This window comes from Oncorhynchus masou, chromosome 6, assembly GCF_036934945.1.
Source record: "Oncorhynchus masou masou isolate Uvic2021 chromosome 6, UVic_Omas_1.1, whole genome shotgun sequence".
NCBI lineage: Eukaryota > Metazoa > Chordata > Actinopteri > Salmoniformes > Salmonidae > Oncorhynchus > Oncorhynchus masou.
This window is the reverse complement of record NC_088217.1, coordinates 42593559-42609246: the sequence shown is the minus strand read 5'-3', so window position 1 is coordinate 42609246 and position 15688 is coordinate 42593559. Positions and strand designations below refer to the sequence as shown.

Here is a 15688-nt window from a genome sequence, read left to right as displayed (position 1 = left end):
AAGGGAATGGTAACTCTGTGTGTTTGTGGATGGGGCTCAGGCAAGGGAATGGTAACTGTGTATGTTTGTGGATGGGGCTCAGGCAAGGGAATGGTAACTGTGTGTGTTTGTGGATGGGACTCAGGCAAGGGAATGGTAACTGTGTGTGTGTGTGTGTGTGTGTGTGTGTGTGTGTGTGTGTGTGTGTGTGTGTGTGTGTGTGTGTGTGTGTGTGTGTGTGTGTGTGTGTGTGTGTGTGTGTGTGTGTTTTATAGGTCCAGTGCCGCAGACTGTGGTGCACCAGCCCAGAGGGGGCCCAGAGGGGCTGCAGGACCCAACACATGCCTTGGGCTGACGGGACCGAGTGCTCTCCAGGAAAGGCAAGTATCAGAGAGACGTACCGCAAGATGAAAGGATCTGATAGGGAGAGGGAAGGAAATGGACAGATGGGGATAAATAGAAAGGGTGAGATGAAGAGAAAGATAGAGTGAGACGAGCACCAGATACTTATGTTGTGTGTACACAGAGAGAGAGGCTAAAATAGTTTCATACACATCTGTGCATGAACACACAAACACATTCACATACAACCAAGCCAGCTTCATCACTATTCTGGAGCATACTGGAACATTTAATGTTATGAACTGTCAAAATAGACCCCATAAATAACCACAAAGGAAACTTAGATATGAACTTTCTTTGTTCCTGCTGCTATTTAAATGACTCACAACTATAAAATGTATTTTTTCAAAAACCCAAATGACAAAAGAAAACAACAAGATCACAGAAATCTGCCAAGAAATCAATTCACCAATGAAGACTCGATATAAACTCGTAGTTGAACATGAGTGGGACGTACGTGGCAGTTGCTCCAAATTCCTCCATTTGTTTAAACATGGATTTGTTTGCTTCAGAGACTGTATTATTATTAGGCAATAATAGGCTTATGGTGGAGCTGTGAATGGAGGCTTGTGGAGATTTCCCTCTCCATTACTGCTTTAGTGTAGCTTCTAATTAGGCCCTGTACCAAACCCTTCACTTCCTGCCTGTCTGTCTGACATAAAAGGGCTGCGGGGCGGCCAGGCCGAGTTGCTGAGGTCCCATAGCACACATGTTCAGAGCCTGCTCTGGTTACACATTGTATTCCTGCACACAAACCAACCTCATGCCAAGCCTAATGCTATGCCATGCTCAGCACCGAGGTTGCCGCTGTTTAGAATGCAGTCGTTGTCACCAAGGGAAATGGATTGTCCGCTATAAACTGAAACATATCTTCCCCTTTGTGTTCACTTCCTCTCAGACAGGCACATTTGTAATGGGTGTCTTTTGGGGTTCCGTCTTTTTCCAGTCGTCTTGTCATTTTTCCCAGATTAACGTCAAAGGAGTTTGTGAAGTGCTTTCAGGATAATGTGTTGCCAGTGTGCAGACTAAGGTTTCCTACTATCATGCTCTCTCCCTCTCTCTCTCTCTCTCTCTCTCTCTCTCTCTCTCTCTCTCTCTCTCTCTCTCTCTCTCTCTCCCCCTCTCCCCCCCCCTCTCTCTCTCGTTCTCACTCTGTCTCTTTCTCTCCACAGCACTGTAAACATGGCCAGTGCATTCCCAAGGAGCACGACGCCACCCCCGTGGACGGGGCGTGGGGAGGCTGGTCTCCGTTTGGCTCTTGCTCGCGGACGTGTGGCGGGGGCATCAAGATTGCCGTGCGCGAGTGCAACCAACCTGTGTAAGCACAGTCTTTGTAGTCATGCACATCTACTGGACTGTATCCCCCTATGAGCTGCAGTGGTCAATGTACCATAACATCAAGCCTCCTTAAATGAATTCTTTCCAGAGCAATTCTAAAGTACAGTCACAGCAGATTTGACGCTGTATCTATCTACCACCTTCCTCCAGGCCCAAGAACGGGGGGAAGTACTGTGTGGGGCGCAGGATGAAGTTCCGCTCGTGTAACTCAGAGCCCTGCTCCAAGCAGAAGAAAGACTTCAGAGAGGAGCAGTGTGCTGCCTTTGATGGCCGGCACTTCAACATCAACGGTCTACCTCCTAACGTGCGCTGGGTACCCAAGTACAGCGGAAGTAAGAACATCTCTCTTTTTACGCCTTCTTGGTTTTGCATCTTACTAACACAGAGAAAAATTAACTGGACTCTTAGGCCTTTAGAATGGGTGCTGTTGTAAGCTAACTCAAATTTCCTGTAGATGTGCACAAAGTATTCGGAGTGCTCGGTGAATCAATGCGATATAGCATGAGGAGTTATGTGAACTTGTTGGAACATCCAAATGGTTGAATTTTCATTAGCCACTTTGAGTTTGAGTTTATTTGTATTTTTCAGGGACAGTGCACATTAATCAACGTTTCAGTAAAAGTGCCGGTTTTAGCCAGCCGGCTAATTTTCACCCGCAGTCCCTGGGCAGGTTATTAAAAACAATTACAACATAGACAAACATTGAGCAGTGAGCACACGCAGAGCAACATAGGATAAGCAAGACGTAGCATACAGACATAGCAACATAGGACAAGCAAGAAGTAGCATACAGACAGACAACATAGAACAAAAAGCAGCAAGACAAAATTCATAAAAGCAACAAAGTGTTTCCACACCTCACAAGCTACAGACAACATGGAAAGCGGCAATACACAGCTAGGGATTATGATCACAAATCTGATTGACCTTTAGCCATGTATTCATACATTTTGTGAAAGTGTGATATATGGTGCAGTTATGTGTGTCTGATGGCAGTGTATTCCAGACATGGGAAGCTCTCACAGAGAAAGCAGATTTACTAAAGGTGCTTTTCCTTAAGGGAACTATACAGTCACCTCTCATGGCAGACCTTGTGGATCTGCTGCCATATGTTTGGGTTTTCTGTTTAACAAAAATACTGAGTGGAGGGGGAGCCAGGCCATCTAGGATCTTGAATACAAGACATGTGTTGGTGTATTGCACAAGATTTTCCCAACTCACGAGCTCATGCTTTCTGAGGATGTAACAGTGATGATGGCAACTGGGCTTCCTATCAAGCACTTTGAGAGCCTGTTTGTAGACAGACTGAATAGGTTTTAATGTTGTACAGCAAGCTTGGGCCCAACTAGTCAAGCAGTATGTTAAGTGGGGGAGTATCATAGATTTGAAGTACAGTTTTGCTACCTCTGTATTTTGTATAAATCGAAAATTAGCTAGGTTGAATTTGGTTATCTGAATGACCTTTTTCACATTCTTTTTAAAAGAGAGGTTGGAATGATGCCAGGGTACTTAAAATCAGATACCACCTGGAGCTTCTCCCCTGACACATAGACAACTGGTTCAGTAGTATCTGTTGCCCTCTTTGTGAAGAACATGCAGACTGTTTTTTTCACATTGAGATGCAAACACGAGTCACTGAGCCACTTTGTAACCTGGACCATTACAGCAGTGAATTATTTTGCAGCTTGTTGTTTGCTCTTTGCATGCACATATATAACTGTATCATCTGCAAACATTTGAACTTCAGACCCAGTATAGACATAAGGCAGATCATTAATGTACAGGCTGAACAGGAGGGGCCCCAGTATTGACCCCTGGGGCACGCCCACATCATAGCTAAGAGTGGGCGACAGCTCATTGCTCACTCTGACACACTGAGTTCTGCCTTCAAGGTATGATTTCATCCATCTCAAGGCACCCGAGGAAAAGTTGAACTTGGACAATTTTGTGATGAGAACCTCATGGTTAACAGTATCAAAAGCCTTCCTTTGGTCCAGAAACACAGCCCCAACAACGCCCCCTTTGTCCATCTTGGACTTCACATTTTCCAGAAGAAACCAGTTGGCCATTTCTGTGGAGTGTTTCGCTCTGAAGCCAAACTGCATGGAGTGTAATGTGAAGGGACTGTTGTTGAGGTGGGCAATCAGTTGTTCTGCTACTCACTTTTCAACAACCTTTGACATCACAGGTAGTATACTAATGGGCCTGTAGTTACTCACGTCAGCAGGGTCGCCCGATTTAAAGATGGCCGTTATGATGGCCGACTTCCATACCCTTGGAAACACCCCGAGACCAATAGATGTGTTGGTGACCTTAGTAATGGGGCCAATGAGTGACTCTTTGTAGATTTTAAGAAAGGTAGAGTCCAGCCCAAACACATCTTTTGCTTTAGAGTTCTTTAGTGAGCTAATCACCTTGTTCACCTTTGACTCAGAAACCTCCCTTATGATGAAGACAGGTTGAGCGTCATTCACTCGCACTGATCCCAAGATACCAGTGGAGGGGGTTCTGTGTCAGCACCCTGACAGTCAATAAAGTAGGAATTGAAGGCTATTGCTATTTCGACTGCCTCCTGTGTTAGATTGTTATTCACCATGATTTCTAGTTTTTTTGCAGTGTTGCTATGGTCTTTCCCTGTTAACTTTTTTTTTTTTAGATTCTCCCAGATAAATTTAGAATTTCCCTTTGCTTCACCAATTATGTTAATAAAAAAGTTTGCCTTGGCCTGATTTCTTACATCACCTTATTTCTCAACATGGTAAACCTACGTCTGTCATGCTCCAATTTGGATCTTAAGGCTGTTTTTAGAGCATAATCTCGTTGTTGCATCAATTTCCAGATTTCTCCATTTAGCCATGGAAGAGTGCTCTTTTGGCCAGGTTTGGATTTGATTTTCTTTAGGGAACCATTTATTGTGTCGTCTTTAATGAGGTCAGTGGACTGTTTTCACCATTCCCTCTTCCTCTTCTGTCCTGTAGTTCAGATGAAGGATCGCTGTAAGCTGTTCTGCAGGGTGGCTGGCAGCACGGCCTACTACCAGCTCAGGGACCGGGTCATCGACGGCACGCCATGTGGCCCCGACACCAACGACATCTGTGTGCAGGGCCTGTGCAGGGTGAGACTGACACACAGCCTTTAACGACCTCAGCCTGACAGTTAGCCTAAAATGCCATTCGTAACAGTCATAAGAGCTGTTATAACAGCTGTCATGATGGCATTATTTTAAAATGAGGAGAATATTATTCACGGAGAAGGTGTGGTTCTTCATTTCACTGTACTCTTGAGCTAAAGTCCATCGTCCCTATTACAGGCAACAGACTAAAACCAATTATACCAGAATAGACTTTCACCGTGGTGCTATTTACAATAGAGAATTTCTGTCAGGTGTTACAGTTATATGAATTTAACACACTTAACCGGGTTCGATTCTGTGTATTAGGAAACAATTTATTCGGTTTTATCCCTGCAGCCTGGTAGAAGGTTGCAGGGCACAGTACAGGATTTCATAAGAAATTCCACTACTTTAATGACATTTCATTCCGCCCCCCTTTTTTCTCCTCCACTTCCTTCTCCTCATTTTCCTTCCCTCCTTTCTCCTCCTCGTCCCTGTGCAGCAAGCGGGATGTGACCATGTGTTGAATTCCAAGGCGAGGAGAGATAAGTGTGGTGTGTGTGGCGGTGACAACTCCTCGTGCAAGACCGTGGCAGGCACCTTCAACATGGTGCGCTACGGTGAGCCAAACTGTGTGTTATCCCAATGACGGAAAAGTGTCATTGAAACCTTTTTACTATCCCATTATATACTGACCGCTGACCTTGTCTGACGTTGAGTTCTCCTCTGCTGGTTGTGCTGCAGGATACAACGAAGTAGTGAGAATACCCAGTGGTGCTACAAATATTGATGTGCGTCAACACAGCTACTCAGGGAAACCAGAGGACGATAACTACCTCGGTAAGACTCAAACTCACGATCAAAACACTTTTAGGGGTCTTGTTGGCTGTTGAATTTGAAACATTAGCTGGAGGATTTGATTTGTCACTGTCTGTCATGTCACAGTTCAGTATGTCTAACATTCAGAGGTGTCAACAGCTTTAGTATTCTCTTCTTGAGCAGATATGTTTTGTCTGGTTGTTGGTGCTACTGTAGTGTCCTGCCTGTCCTCAGCGGAGAGATTTGGAGGGCCTGTTGAACTTGGCATGTTGGAGAGTTTGTGGCACACATGCTAAAACATTAATTACCCAGAACTCACATAGCCCTCTGGGTGTAATTTCATTCTCTCTGTGCTGCTCGTAAAAGTGTAAAAGCTACTATGCTTGTGTTTCTTGGTGTTTCTTTGTTCGCGTGTGCATGTGCGTGCGCGTGTGACTCTCTGCGGGTGCGCTGGGGCCTAAGGGGGAACAGGGAGGGAACAGGGGGTAGGGGGGCTTGTGGGAAGTGGGCTGGTCTCTGTGGCCACATTACTGTGATGTGTGAAATGGTGAGGAAAGTAACTCAGGAAATTAGCTCCATAATCGCATTAGTGTGAATGTGTGCAGCAGACTGTCTGATGAACAGAACAGGAGAACTGAGATTCCTCCAGTAGAAATGTAGGATTATTTTACCCCAGTTAGGTTTATCTGCTCTCTGTTGCAGCCCTTGCTGTAAATGAAAGCATCAACTGTCATGCTGCTCTATGTTTTTATCACTGTGTTAAGTGAAAGTGTGTTCACAGTTGACTGACTCTCTTTTCAAAGCCAACTCTAAAGTCTGCCCATGCAAACACTATGTTCGATTTCCTCAAGAGAAGGAAAAGGAGTTTAGCGAACTTAATAAAGACTTGTGGTTTTGCGCTCTGTCCCGTACTGTACTTTCAGAATGCCATCTTATTTACTCATGTCAGTGTCACCTCCTCTGTCTTTTTCTCCAGCTGTTTCAAACAGTCGTGGGGACTTCCTGCTCAATGGCGAGTTTGTAGTCAGCATGTTTAAAAGGGAAATCAAAGTGGGCAATGCCGTCATCGAGTACAGCGGATCCGACCACGTCATCGAGAGAATCAACTGCACTGACCGCATCGAGGAGGAGATCATTGTCCAGGTAACAACTCCTTACCTGACTGTTGAGAAGGTTATGATGCAAATGGAACAGTGGAACTGTACTGATTGTTCTGTTCCTCTGCCCTCCGATCCCTCCTCAGGTGCTTTCTGTAGGTAACTTGTACAACCCAGACGTCAGGTACTCCTATAACATCCCCATCGAGGATAAACCCCAGCAGTTTGTCTGGGATGCCTACGGGCCCTGGCAGGACTGCAGTAGGCCCTGCCAAGGTGAGGGATGGGAAGGGAACGTAAGGGGTGTGGTTAGGGGGTTAAAGAGAAGATGAGGGGTGTCGGAATGGTTGAGGTGGTGGAGAGGTGTGGGTGTGTGGGAAAGGAGGTGTGGAGGGAGGTGAAAGGTTGAAGGAGAGAGAAGGTGAGGCTTTATGTGGTTGTATCTGACCACTATTAAATCCAATATTGGCTCCAAGGCTCTTGCAAACATGTACTAAGAAATTTGCATGAAATAGTGGAGAATAATGGACCATACAGTGTTGTCAGGGCAGTGGGAAGCGTTAGGAGTCAGACGGAATTCAGGCGCAAAATGCTGGTATTAATTAACAGATGTGGAAGGTGAGCTGGATATACAGTATTAATATTGACAGGATGTTGATGGACACTGACTTACAGACTTATAGAGTCAATATACTGAAGCTACATTTGCCTTCTAAGACAGAACAGTAATAATAATAAATGCCATTTAGCAGACACTTCCATCCAAAGCGACTTGGGTGGTCCCAGGAATCAAACCCACTACCCTGGCATTACAAGCGCCATGCTTTACCAAATGAGCTACAAAGGACCACCTTCAAACAAGACAGAGCACCTTTAACTTTGACAAAGCGTCAGTAATTCCTGACACAGCTGAGTTTAGCAGAGTCTGGGACAACATGTCAGTCCAGCCGATGCACTCTTGACAATTCTTCTTCTTCTCTTGTAGTGTTTTAGGGCAGACGACACCTGAAACGTTGTATTACCGCCCACTACTGGATGCGGGAAATAAAAAAGGGGAGAAATCAAAAAAAAAAAACCCTCAGTCCTTCAAAATCCACTCAGAGCACTACTTAGATCTGTTGACCTGAGAGGATGGAACTGCTGCTCCATTCAGTATGCCATGCAGCTCCTCACCTGTTTCATCCTTCATTCCCAAAAAGCGTTCAGCTGCAGATAAGCTGATATTGATCTTTCTTGAGTTCTTAGCCACTCCTGCAGTGCAGTTTATCACCATAGCAATCAATGACACAATATCGACTTTCTGCTCGACAAGGGTATCTGGATCCTGCACCTTGCGAATGGAACCCACAGCACTGAACGTTGGTGTCTCCATGGCAACCGAACCACTAGAACATAATTTAACTTTTCTCGCAGCCTCTGCTTAGGAGACGCGCTGAACAGCTTTTAACCAGCTTTTAATTCTCACATACACCTCATTCAATCTGGACTGCGTCTCATTCTCACACAAACCTAAGGTCTCTTTCTAGTAGGCTAAGGCAGGTGAGGTCACTGTGTTGAACTATGGAGGGGAGCATCTCTCCCAGCAGTCACACCCGTCATATCTTTGCCTGGGCTTCCCCTGCTTTTTGATTTAAAAGGTTTAAAATCACCTACGAGATGGAAATGTAGACGTTAGTTTATTCACGGCTTTGGTGGAATCAGATGGGGTCTAACTCCCACACCGGTGTGAAGACGATTCAGTTTGCTGCTGCCGTTCAGTGACGTTAGTGCACTTTGGGGCGGCAGGGTAGCCTAGTGGTTAGAGCGTTGGACTAGTAACCAGAAGGTTGCGAGTTCAAACCTAGGATAGGATAAAGTAGTCCTTCTCACCCCCCCCCCCTTAAATGATTTAGATGCACTATTGTAAAGTGGCTGTTCCACTGGATGTCATAAGGTGAATTCACCAATTTGTAAGTCGCTCTGGATAAGAGCGTCTGCCAAATGACTTAAATGTAAATGTAACACTGGGATAATCCCAAAAGCATCTAAACAAGTATTTAATCAATTAACATTAGCCTAATAATTCCCTTCACAGTTAGTACTTCTCAATAGTTATCATATCAATGACCATTCCATAATACATTTCATAATATGAGGACAAAATATCCCATTAATGTTCAATGAATATACTGTAGATATTTGGAAAACCTCCCTCAACATAGAACATTGTAATGGGCAACTATGATGGATAACAATGATGTATAACTATGATGGAAAGCTATGATGGAAAGCTATGATGGATAACTATGATGGATAACAATGATGGATGACTATGATGGATAACAATGCGCATGTGACCGGTCGGCGTGCTCTCCAAATCAGTCCACAAAACAATCTGCCGTGGAGAGTACAGATTGGCGATACAAATGTATCTTTTCTTCTAATTAAACAATGATACATTTCTACTCGCATGTGACTTTTTCTCTAACAACAGTGGGACATGTTTCGCGTTAGGAAAATGCTTGAAAACATTAGCAATATGAACAACCATTAGCAAACCATTAGCAATAGAATGAAATGTAAAAAATAACTTTAGAATATAATCTTTGAAGATGTTGGGCTCTATTTTAACAACCTAACACAATGGTAAATCTTAGCACTGGTGGGAGCGCTATAGGTCTGGGCATGTGTCAGAAATATTTGTGCTATTTTTACAGTGGGAATTATGGGCGCAATAGCTGGCGGTGGCGTGAAAGCGCGGGGTTTTTGATGAATAAATAAATTGTAGGTTGGCGGAGGGCTTGATCATTCACTGGCCAATCAACGTGTTCCATGGCTTAATACTGCGAGCCGTTATATCAAGTTGTGTAGGTTATTGACCGTCTTTGTGTTGCCATCAACTTCAATTCGGCTGGGGAGCACAGCAATATTCTCCTCCGAGTCTGTTTATTAAATAGCATAGGCTACAGTAATGAATAATAGCAACAGCAAAATACAGCTTTGGCAGTCAACATTGTTGTACTTGCTTAACCTATAGGCCTATACAGGTCGCTCCACCCATTGGGTGCCTTTTGAGTAGTGTAACTTGGTGATTTATTAACCTAATTTAAACGCTCTGTCATAAAGAGCACATTTTCAACTTAATAAAAAAAACATGTTTTCCCATCTCAAAAGGTTAAATAAGCAAAATTACGATCATAAGCATTGATGATATCATCTTAAATCAGCCATAAATACCCCTGTTACAGGGAGAATGGAAGCTTGTTGTGTGCAACAGAGAAGGTCAATTCAATTCAAGCTTGACAAAAAAACATTGAAATTGTTAAAACACTTCAAGTCTGTCTATCTATGGGTCACAGGGTTGACATATTATGCTTGACCCGCTCAATTTTCCACCACAAACATCCGAAAATGTCAAAAAAGATTAGAACCAGCTCACCTGCTTTTACACTAGGGTTTGACTACAATGTTTATTTTAGTTTTTTAAATGTTATTAACAGGAATAGTATTACCATATTAAAATGAGAGTTCAGATCGCATAACAGGGTTGACCTTAAAATGAGGGGGAAAATGTTATAAATGTTTTTATGAATCACTAATCACATTAAATAAATGAATAACAATCGCCAGAAAGCAACTTAATGGGGCGGCAGTGTAGCCTAGTGGTTAGAGCATTGGACTAGTAACCGAAAGGTTGCAAGTTCAAATCCCGAGCTGACAAAGTACAAAATCTGTTGTTCTGCCCCTGAACAGGCAGTTAACCCACTGTTCCTAGGCCGTCATTGTAAATAAGAATTTGTTCTTAACTGACTTGCCTAGTAAAATAAAGGTAAAATAAAAAAATAATAACTAGGGCTTTACAATGATGGTGAAAACTTTGAGAAATGCTGTGGTTAAGTCACAGAGGGTGGTCAGAGGGACATGTCAAAATGCTGTGCTTAAGTCACAGAGGGTGGTCAGAGGGACATGTCAAAATGCTGTGCTTAAGTCACAGAGGGACATGTCAAAATGCTGTGGTTAAGTCACAGAGGGTGGTCAGGGGGACATGTCAAAATGCTGTGGTTAAGTCACAGAGGGTGGTCAGGGGGACATGTCAAAATGCTGTGGTTAAGTCACAGAGGGTGGTCAGAGGGACATGTCAAAATGCTGTGCTTAAGTCACAGAGGGTGGTCAGAGGGACATGTCAAAATGCTGTGGTTAAGTCACAGAGGGTGGTCAGGGGGACATGTCAAAATGCTGTGGTTAAGTCACAGAGGGTGGTCAGAGGGACATGTCAAAATGCTGTGGTTAAGTCACAGAGGGTGGTCAGAGGAACATGTCAAAATGCTGTGCTTAAGTCACAGAGGGTGGTCAGAGGGACATGTCAAAATGCTGTGGTTAAGTCACAGAGGGTGGTCAGAGGAACATGTCAAAATGCTGTGGTTAAGTCACAGAGGGTGTACTGAGGGACATGTCAAAATGCTGAATTGTGGCACTTTAGCAAGTCTTTATTCATATAAAAAAACAGATGTATTTAATTTTCTTTATTTAATATAACAGGCTTTTAAAATACTATATTGGTGCACAATTACTACTGAAAATATCACTAATTTCGTGGAACGACCCATTCATGCGTGTCTTTACGCATGACACTTCTTCTGAAATAAACAACACTAGGCTCCCTTTAAAATGTACTGTAGACTATGTGTCAGGCACATTTGCAATAAGCAAAATATAGGCTTATCCATCATTGATGTGGAATTTTTGGACTAAATCATTTGAATAAAGAAAGAGGAGTGCATTTTTGGTAACTGGACAAGAGGCACTCTGGAAATGGGGATGGATATCAGTGAAATGGTGTATGCAGGTAGGCCGATGTGAATTGTGAATAATGCAAAAGCAAAAGGGCAAAAGCTTCACCAGTAGACCATTTAGAAACCTTTTATGGATGGGCTACTTGGCTTATGCATGGCCAGGATAAGAGATATACCCAACTCACTGTTGTTGAACCAGCTTTCATTATAGTAGTCTAGGGGTAGCCTACTGAGGGCTTGGTTTTTAATCTCATGAAATGAAAATCAACAAATTGTTACAGGAAAATAACTTCAAAGTTTCTAAAAAGCGAGGGTCACTGGCATCATCTCTCGCTCCAAGAGCTGGCTAAAAAAATGTAGCCTACAATACATAGATTAAAAGGGGATGTCCGCTTACTGTTTTGCTGCTCCCAAATGTACCTTTTAATAAAGCTTGGTGATAAAGATTTATTAAAAAGCTATCTCTTGAACCAAGCCCTTAATTGATAGTCTTGGCTTCTTGGTGAATGGATAGGGCAGGAGAAAAAAAAAGCCCCATGGCTATGCTTGGTTTTAAATTAAATTAAACGAAATGGAGAAAAAATACAACATATTTATTTAAAAAATATAATTTTCAATATATATATATATATTTTTTTTTAAAAAAAAAACAGTATACATACAAGTATACAAACAGACAATGATAACATATGCTAGGGTGTACAACACATTCTGGATTATACAAATACCTTTTTAACAGCTTTCTTATTAGAAGAACGTACAATGCTCTTAATGTATTGCTCAAATTCCTTATAGAAAACACGGAAGATAGTTTTTTTATTAGTGAATTTACATTTATGAATATTACATTTTACCATTAGCACAATTAGATTTATGAGGTAAAACATTTTTTCTTTATCCTTATTACAGTTAAGGAAACCGAGCAGCACATTCTCCCATAAAAAAAAACAAAAGTCATATGAATATCTTGCCATAATTTCTTTACACGTAGACAATGCCAAAATAATTGTAAAACTGTGTCTGGATGCTCAACACAAAAAGTACTGTTAATGTTAATGTGTTTTCTGAGCTTCTTCAGGTAATGATTCTGGTTACACCTCTAAATAACATGAAAGTTCCAGATGGAATAGCATCAAAGACTATGGCGAACTCTCTAGGTGTAACAAGGATATTGTAACGAGATAAAACAAAATCCTCATAATTGAGTAACAATCCTTCTTCATTAAAAAGTTGACTCGCCAGCAGGATATGATTATTAAACCAGTTGTTAAAAATGGAAGACTTGTTTCTATACAAAATATCCTTATTGTTCCAAATGAAATGCCTATGCAGGGAAAAGCACATATCTCTTGTTCCATGAGCATACGGGCACTGTCCGTCACGACTGGATAGGCTGCGCATCCGCTGTCAAAATCAATGTCATTATCATCCACATTACCGTTAAGACCTGCTTTTGGTGAGTCTTAAATCACTGAATGAAAATAAATCACTGAATGAAGACACGCCTTAAATATTCCCACCATCTCACCGCAAGGCAAGTAAGCTGATGTCAGACAGGTAAATTGGTGAACCTGGCTGACAATAGAGCCTGCAGTGTATTTCTCCACTAATACACATCTATTTATCTATGGGGATTTACTGCCAGTTTTACTGATTTACAGCTCATAATGCTTGGTTATAACAATTACGAACAGAAGGTATAGGAGGAAGAGTGATGTTTCTTAGAAAGATTTTTTTTAATAAAAACAATTTTGCTATGATTTAAACCACACGATTCCTGGAGGCACACACTCCTGCTGGTTTTCCGTCTTGCCTTTTGACAAGTGTCTGATTTAGACTCCAAAGAATTCAAGCTTGCGTGGACTTTCTAGCCAATCGATTTATTGATTCAATGCCAGGTACTGGGAGAAACTAAAAGCAGCAGGACCATGACCAAGGAACTAAACCCTCTCTCCCACCACATCAGGAGAGCGTAAGAGGAAGATCCTGTGTAGTAGAGAGTCGGACCGTGTGGTGGTCTCAGACCAGAGGTGCCATGGGGCCGCCAGACCAGCCATGCTCACCGAACCCTGCAACGCAGAGTGTGAAATCAGGTACTGCCTAAACCACTCTCAATCGCTTTATCTGTCCATATTGCAGATTTTTTGATCACTCTTAGTCTTTATATCTGTGATATGTATGCTGTTTGATACAAAGTTCAGTTTTATCCTGTCAGCATCTTTCACCTATGACCTTTCCTGTCTGTGTAGGTGGCATGTGGCGAGGAAGAGCGAGTGCACAGTCCCATGTGGGGTGGGATATCGTACGCTGGAGATCTACTGCGCCAAACTCAGCCGTGCCGATGGAAAGACCCAGAAGGTGGACGAGCGTTACTGCAGCAGTCAACGCAAACCTGACGACAAAGAGAGTTGCCATGGAGACTGTAACCCAGGAGGATGGGAGTACTCATCTTGGTCAGAGGTGAGGACGCCTGTTATAGTTTTAAGGGATTTATAAAAAGAGAAGGAAAAGGTTTAATACGTGTGTGCATGTGTTGCAGTGCTCCAAAAGCTGTGGAGGAGGGTCCCGGCGTCGTGCGGCTGTGTGTGGAAAGTCTTCTGAGGCGGGAAGTGATGAGAGCAAGTGCAGCCAGAGAGACAAGCTGACCACCGTCCAGAACTGCAATGAGTTCCTATGTCCTGCGTGGAAGACCGGAGACTGGTCTGAGGTCAGTTCTATGGAGAATGTTTAGACTACGCTTTGGGAATGTTGCTTAGCATTTGAAGCTAATCATTTGATGGTAATCAGACCGGAGACTGGTCTGAGGTCAGTTCTATGGAGAATGTTTGCTTAGCATTTGAAGCAAATTGAGGAATTTTGAACCCAGATGGCCTTTTTACACTACGACCAGTTTGCAGCCAAATCAGGGTTCTGATTCTACACCTGACAGCAGACATAGTGTAAAAAATAACATTTGTAGGACAGAATTATGGGAATAATCTTGAATTTGATTGACTAAGGAATTCTACTCCTATAATATAAAGAGGAAGTATGAGGAACATGTAAAAATGACTGGGCGCCAGGGACGCTGGTCAAAGGAATGTCTTGTCATGTACGGTGCACTACTGTACCCGTGTTTGTGGGGTAGTAACTAGCTTTATTGTGTAGTTTACACATTCTGTCCAGCAGTTCAAAAGGCTTTGAGTGCGCCTACACAAACAAACACTGTACGCACATAGCTAGCCTACTGTACATGTCAATCTATGTGCCCCTGTTTCTCATTGTGCCCGTTGACTGTTGCAGTGCCTGGTGACGTGTGGGAAAGGGTACAAGCATCGGCAGACATGGTGCCAGTTTGCGGAGGACCGACTGGACGACCGCTTTTGTGACTCGATGTCCAAGCCTGAGTCAGTCCAGACGTGTCAGCAGCAGGATTGTGCTTCGTGGCAGGTCGGACCATGGGGACAGGTGAGTCACGCGTGTTGTACAGTTGACATACCTGTAGAGTGACATGTTTTGTGGCAGGTAATATTATGATCTGTTTGCCGGGTGGCACACACTGTGTTTCAGGTGACATCTGTGGCTTCCAGTCACCCCCTGTCCCTCAAAGACTATAGTGTCTTGTAAAAGCTAACGATTATCTGAACTTATTATGTGTCATTCCAACTGTGTCCGACTGTTTCTAATATTAGAATATGACCCAATGAAGCAGGTATTTTTACAATCTATTATAATAAACCCATTTTGCTTCAGAGTTTTAGTTACGTGTTCATGAGGCTATACAGAGCCTAATGTGATTAAAAAAAAAAAAATTATCCTATGAACTTTCTTCAGATCCCAGGAGGTTGGTTTAATTGGGGAGGATGGGCTTGTGGTAATGGCTGGAGCAGAATCAGTGGAATGGCATTCAATACATCAAACACATGGTTTCTATGTGTTTGGTGCCATTCCATTTGCTCCTTTCCAGCCATTATTATGAGCCGTCCTCCCCTCAGCAGCCTCCACTATTCCAGATGTAGAGCAATGACAGGAGAAAGACAAGCCACTCATTTAGTCTATCCCCCATTTACTCTGCTGTTTAGGCACATGGCTGACCGTGCCAAAATAAGCATATACAATCTGTACACAATCTGTCGACATACTCCCCTATATTTATGCTTGATAATGCATTGCCAGTTTATATCTCTCAG

General features: G+C 42.9%; 1 protein-coding gene across 1 annotated transcript in view; it reads left to right on the top strand.

Moving 5' to 3' along the window:
- Positions 1-15688, top strand: part of LOC135542079 (A disintegrin and metalloproteinase with thrombospondin motifs 9-like) — a 77628-nt gene that overhangs the window by 11814 nt on the left and 50126 nt on the right. Inside the window, exons 11-22 of the mRNA XM_064968721.1 lie at positions 255-359; positions 1554-1699; positions 1870-2051; positions 4698-4834; positions 5334-5451; positions 5576-5671; positions 6627-6793; positions 6894-7023; positions 13486-13612; positions 13769-13979; positions 14059-14226; positions 14802-14966. Coding sequence (XP_064824793.1) covers positions 255-359; positions 1554-1699; positions 1870-2051; positions 4698-4834; positions 5334-5451; positions 5576-5671; positions 6627-6793; positions 6894-7023; positions 13486-13612; positions 13769-13979; positions 14059-14226; positions 14802-14966 — 1752 coding nt within the window. The remainder of the gene's footprint in view (positions 1-254; positions 360-1553; positions 1700-1869; positions 2052-4697; positions 4835-5333; positions 5452-5575; positions 5672-6626; positions 6794-6893; positions 7024-13485; positions 13613-13768; positions 13980-14058; positions 14227-14801; positions 14967-15688) is intronic.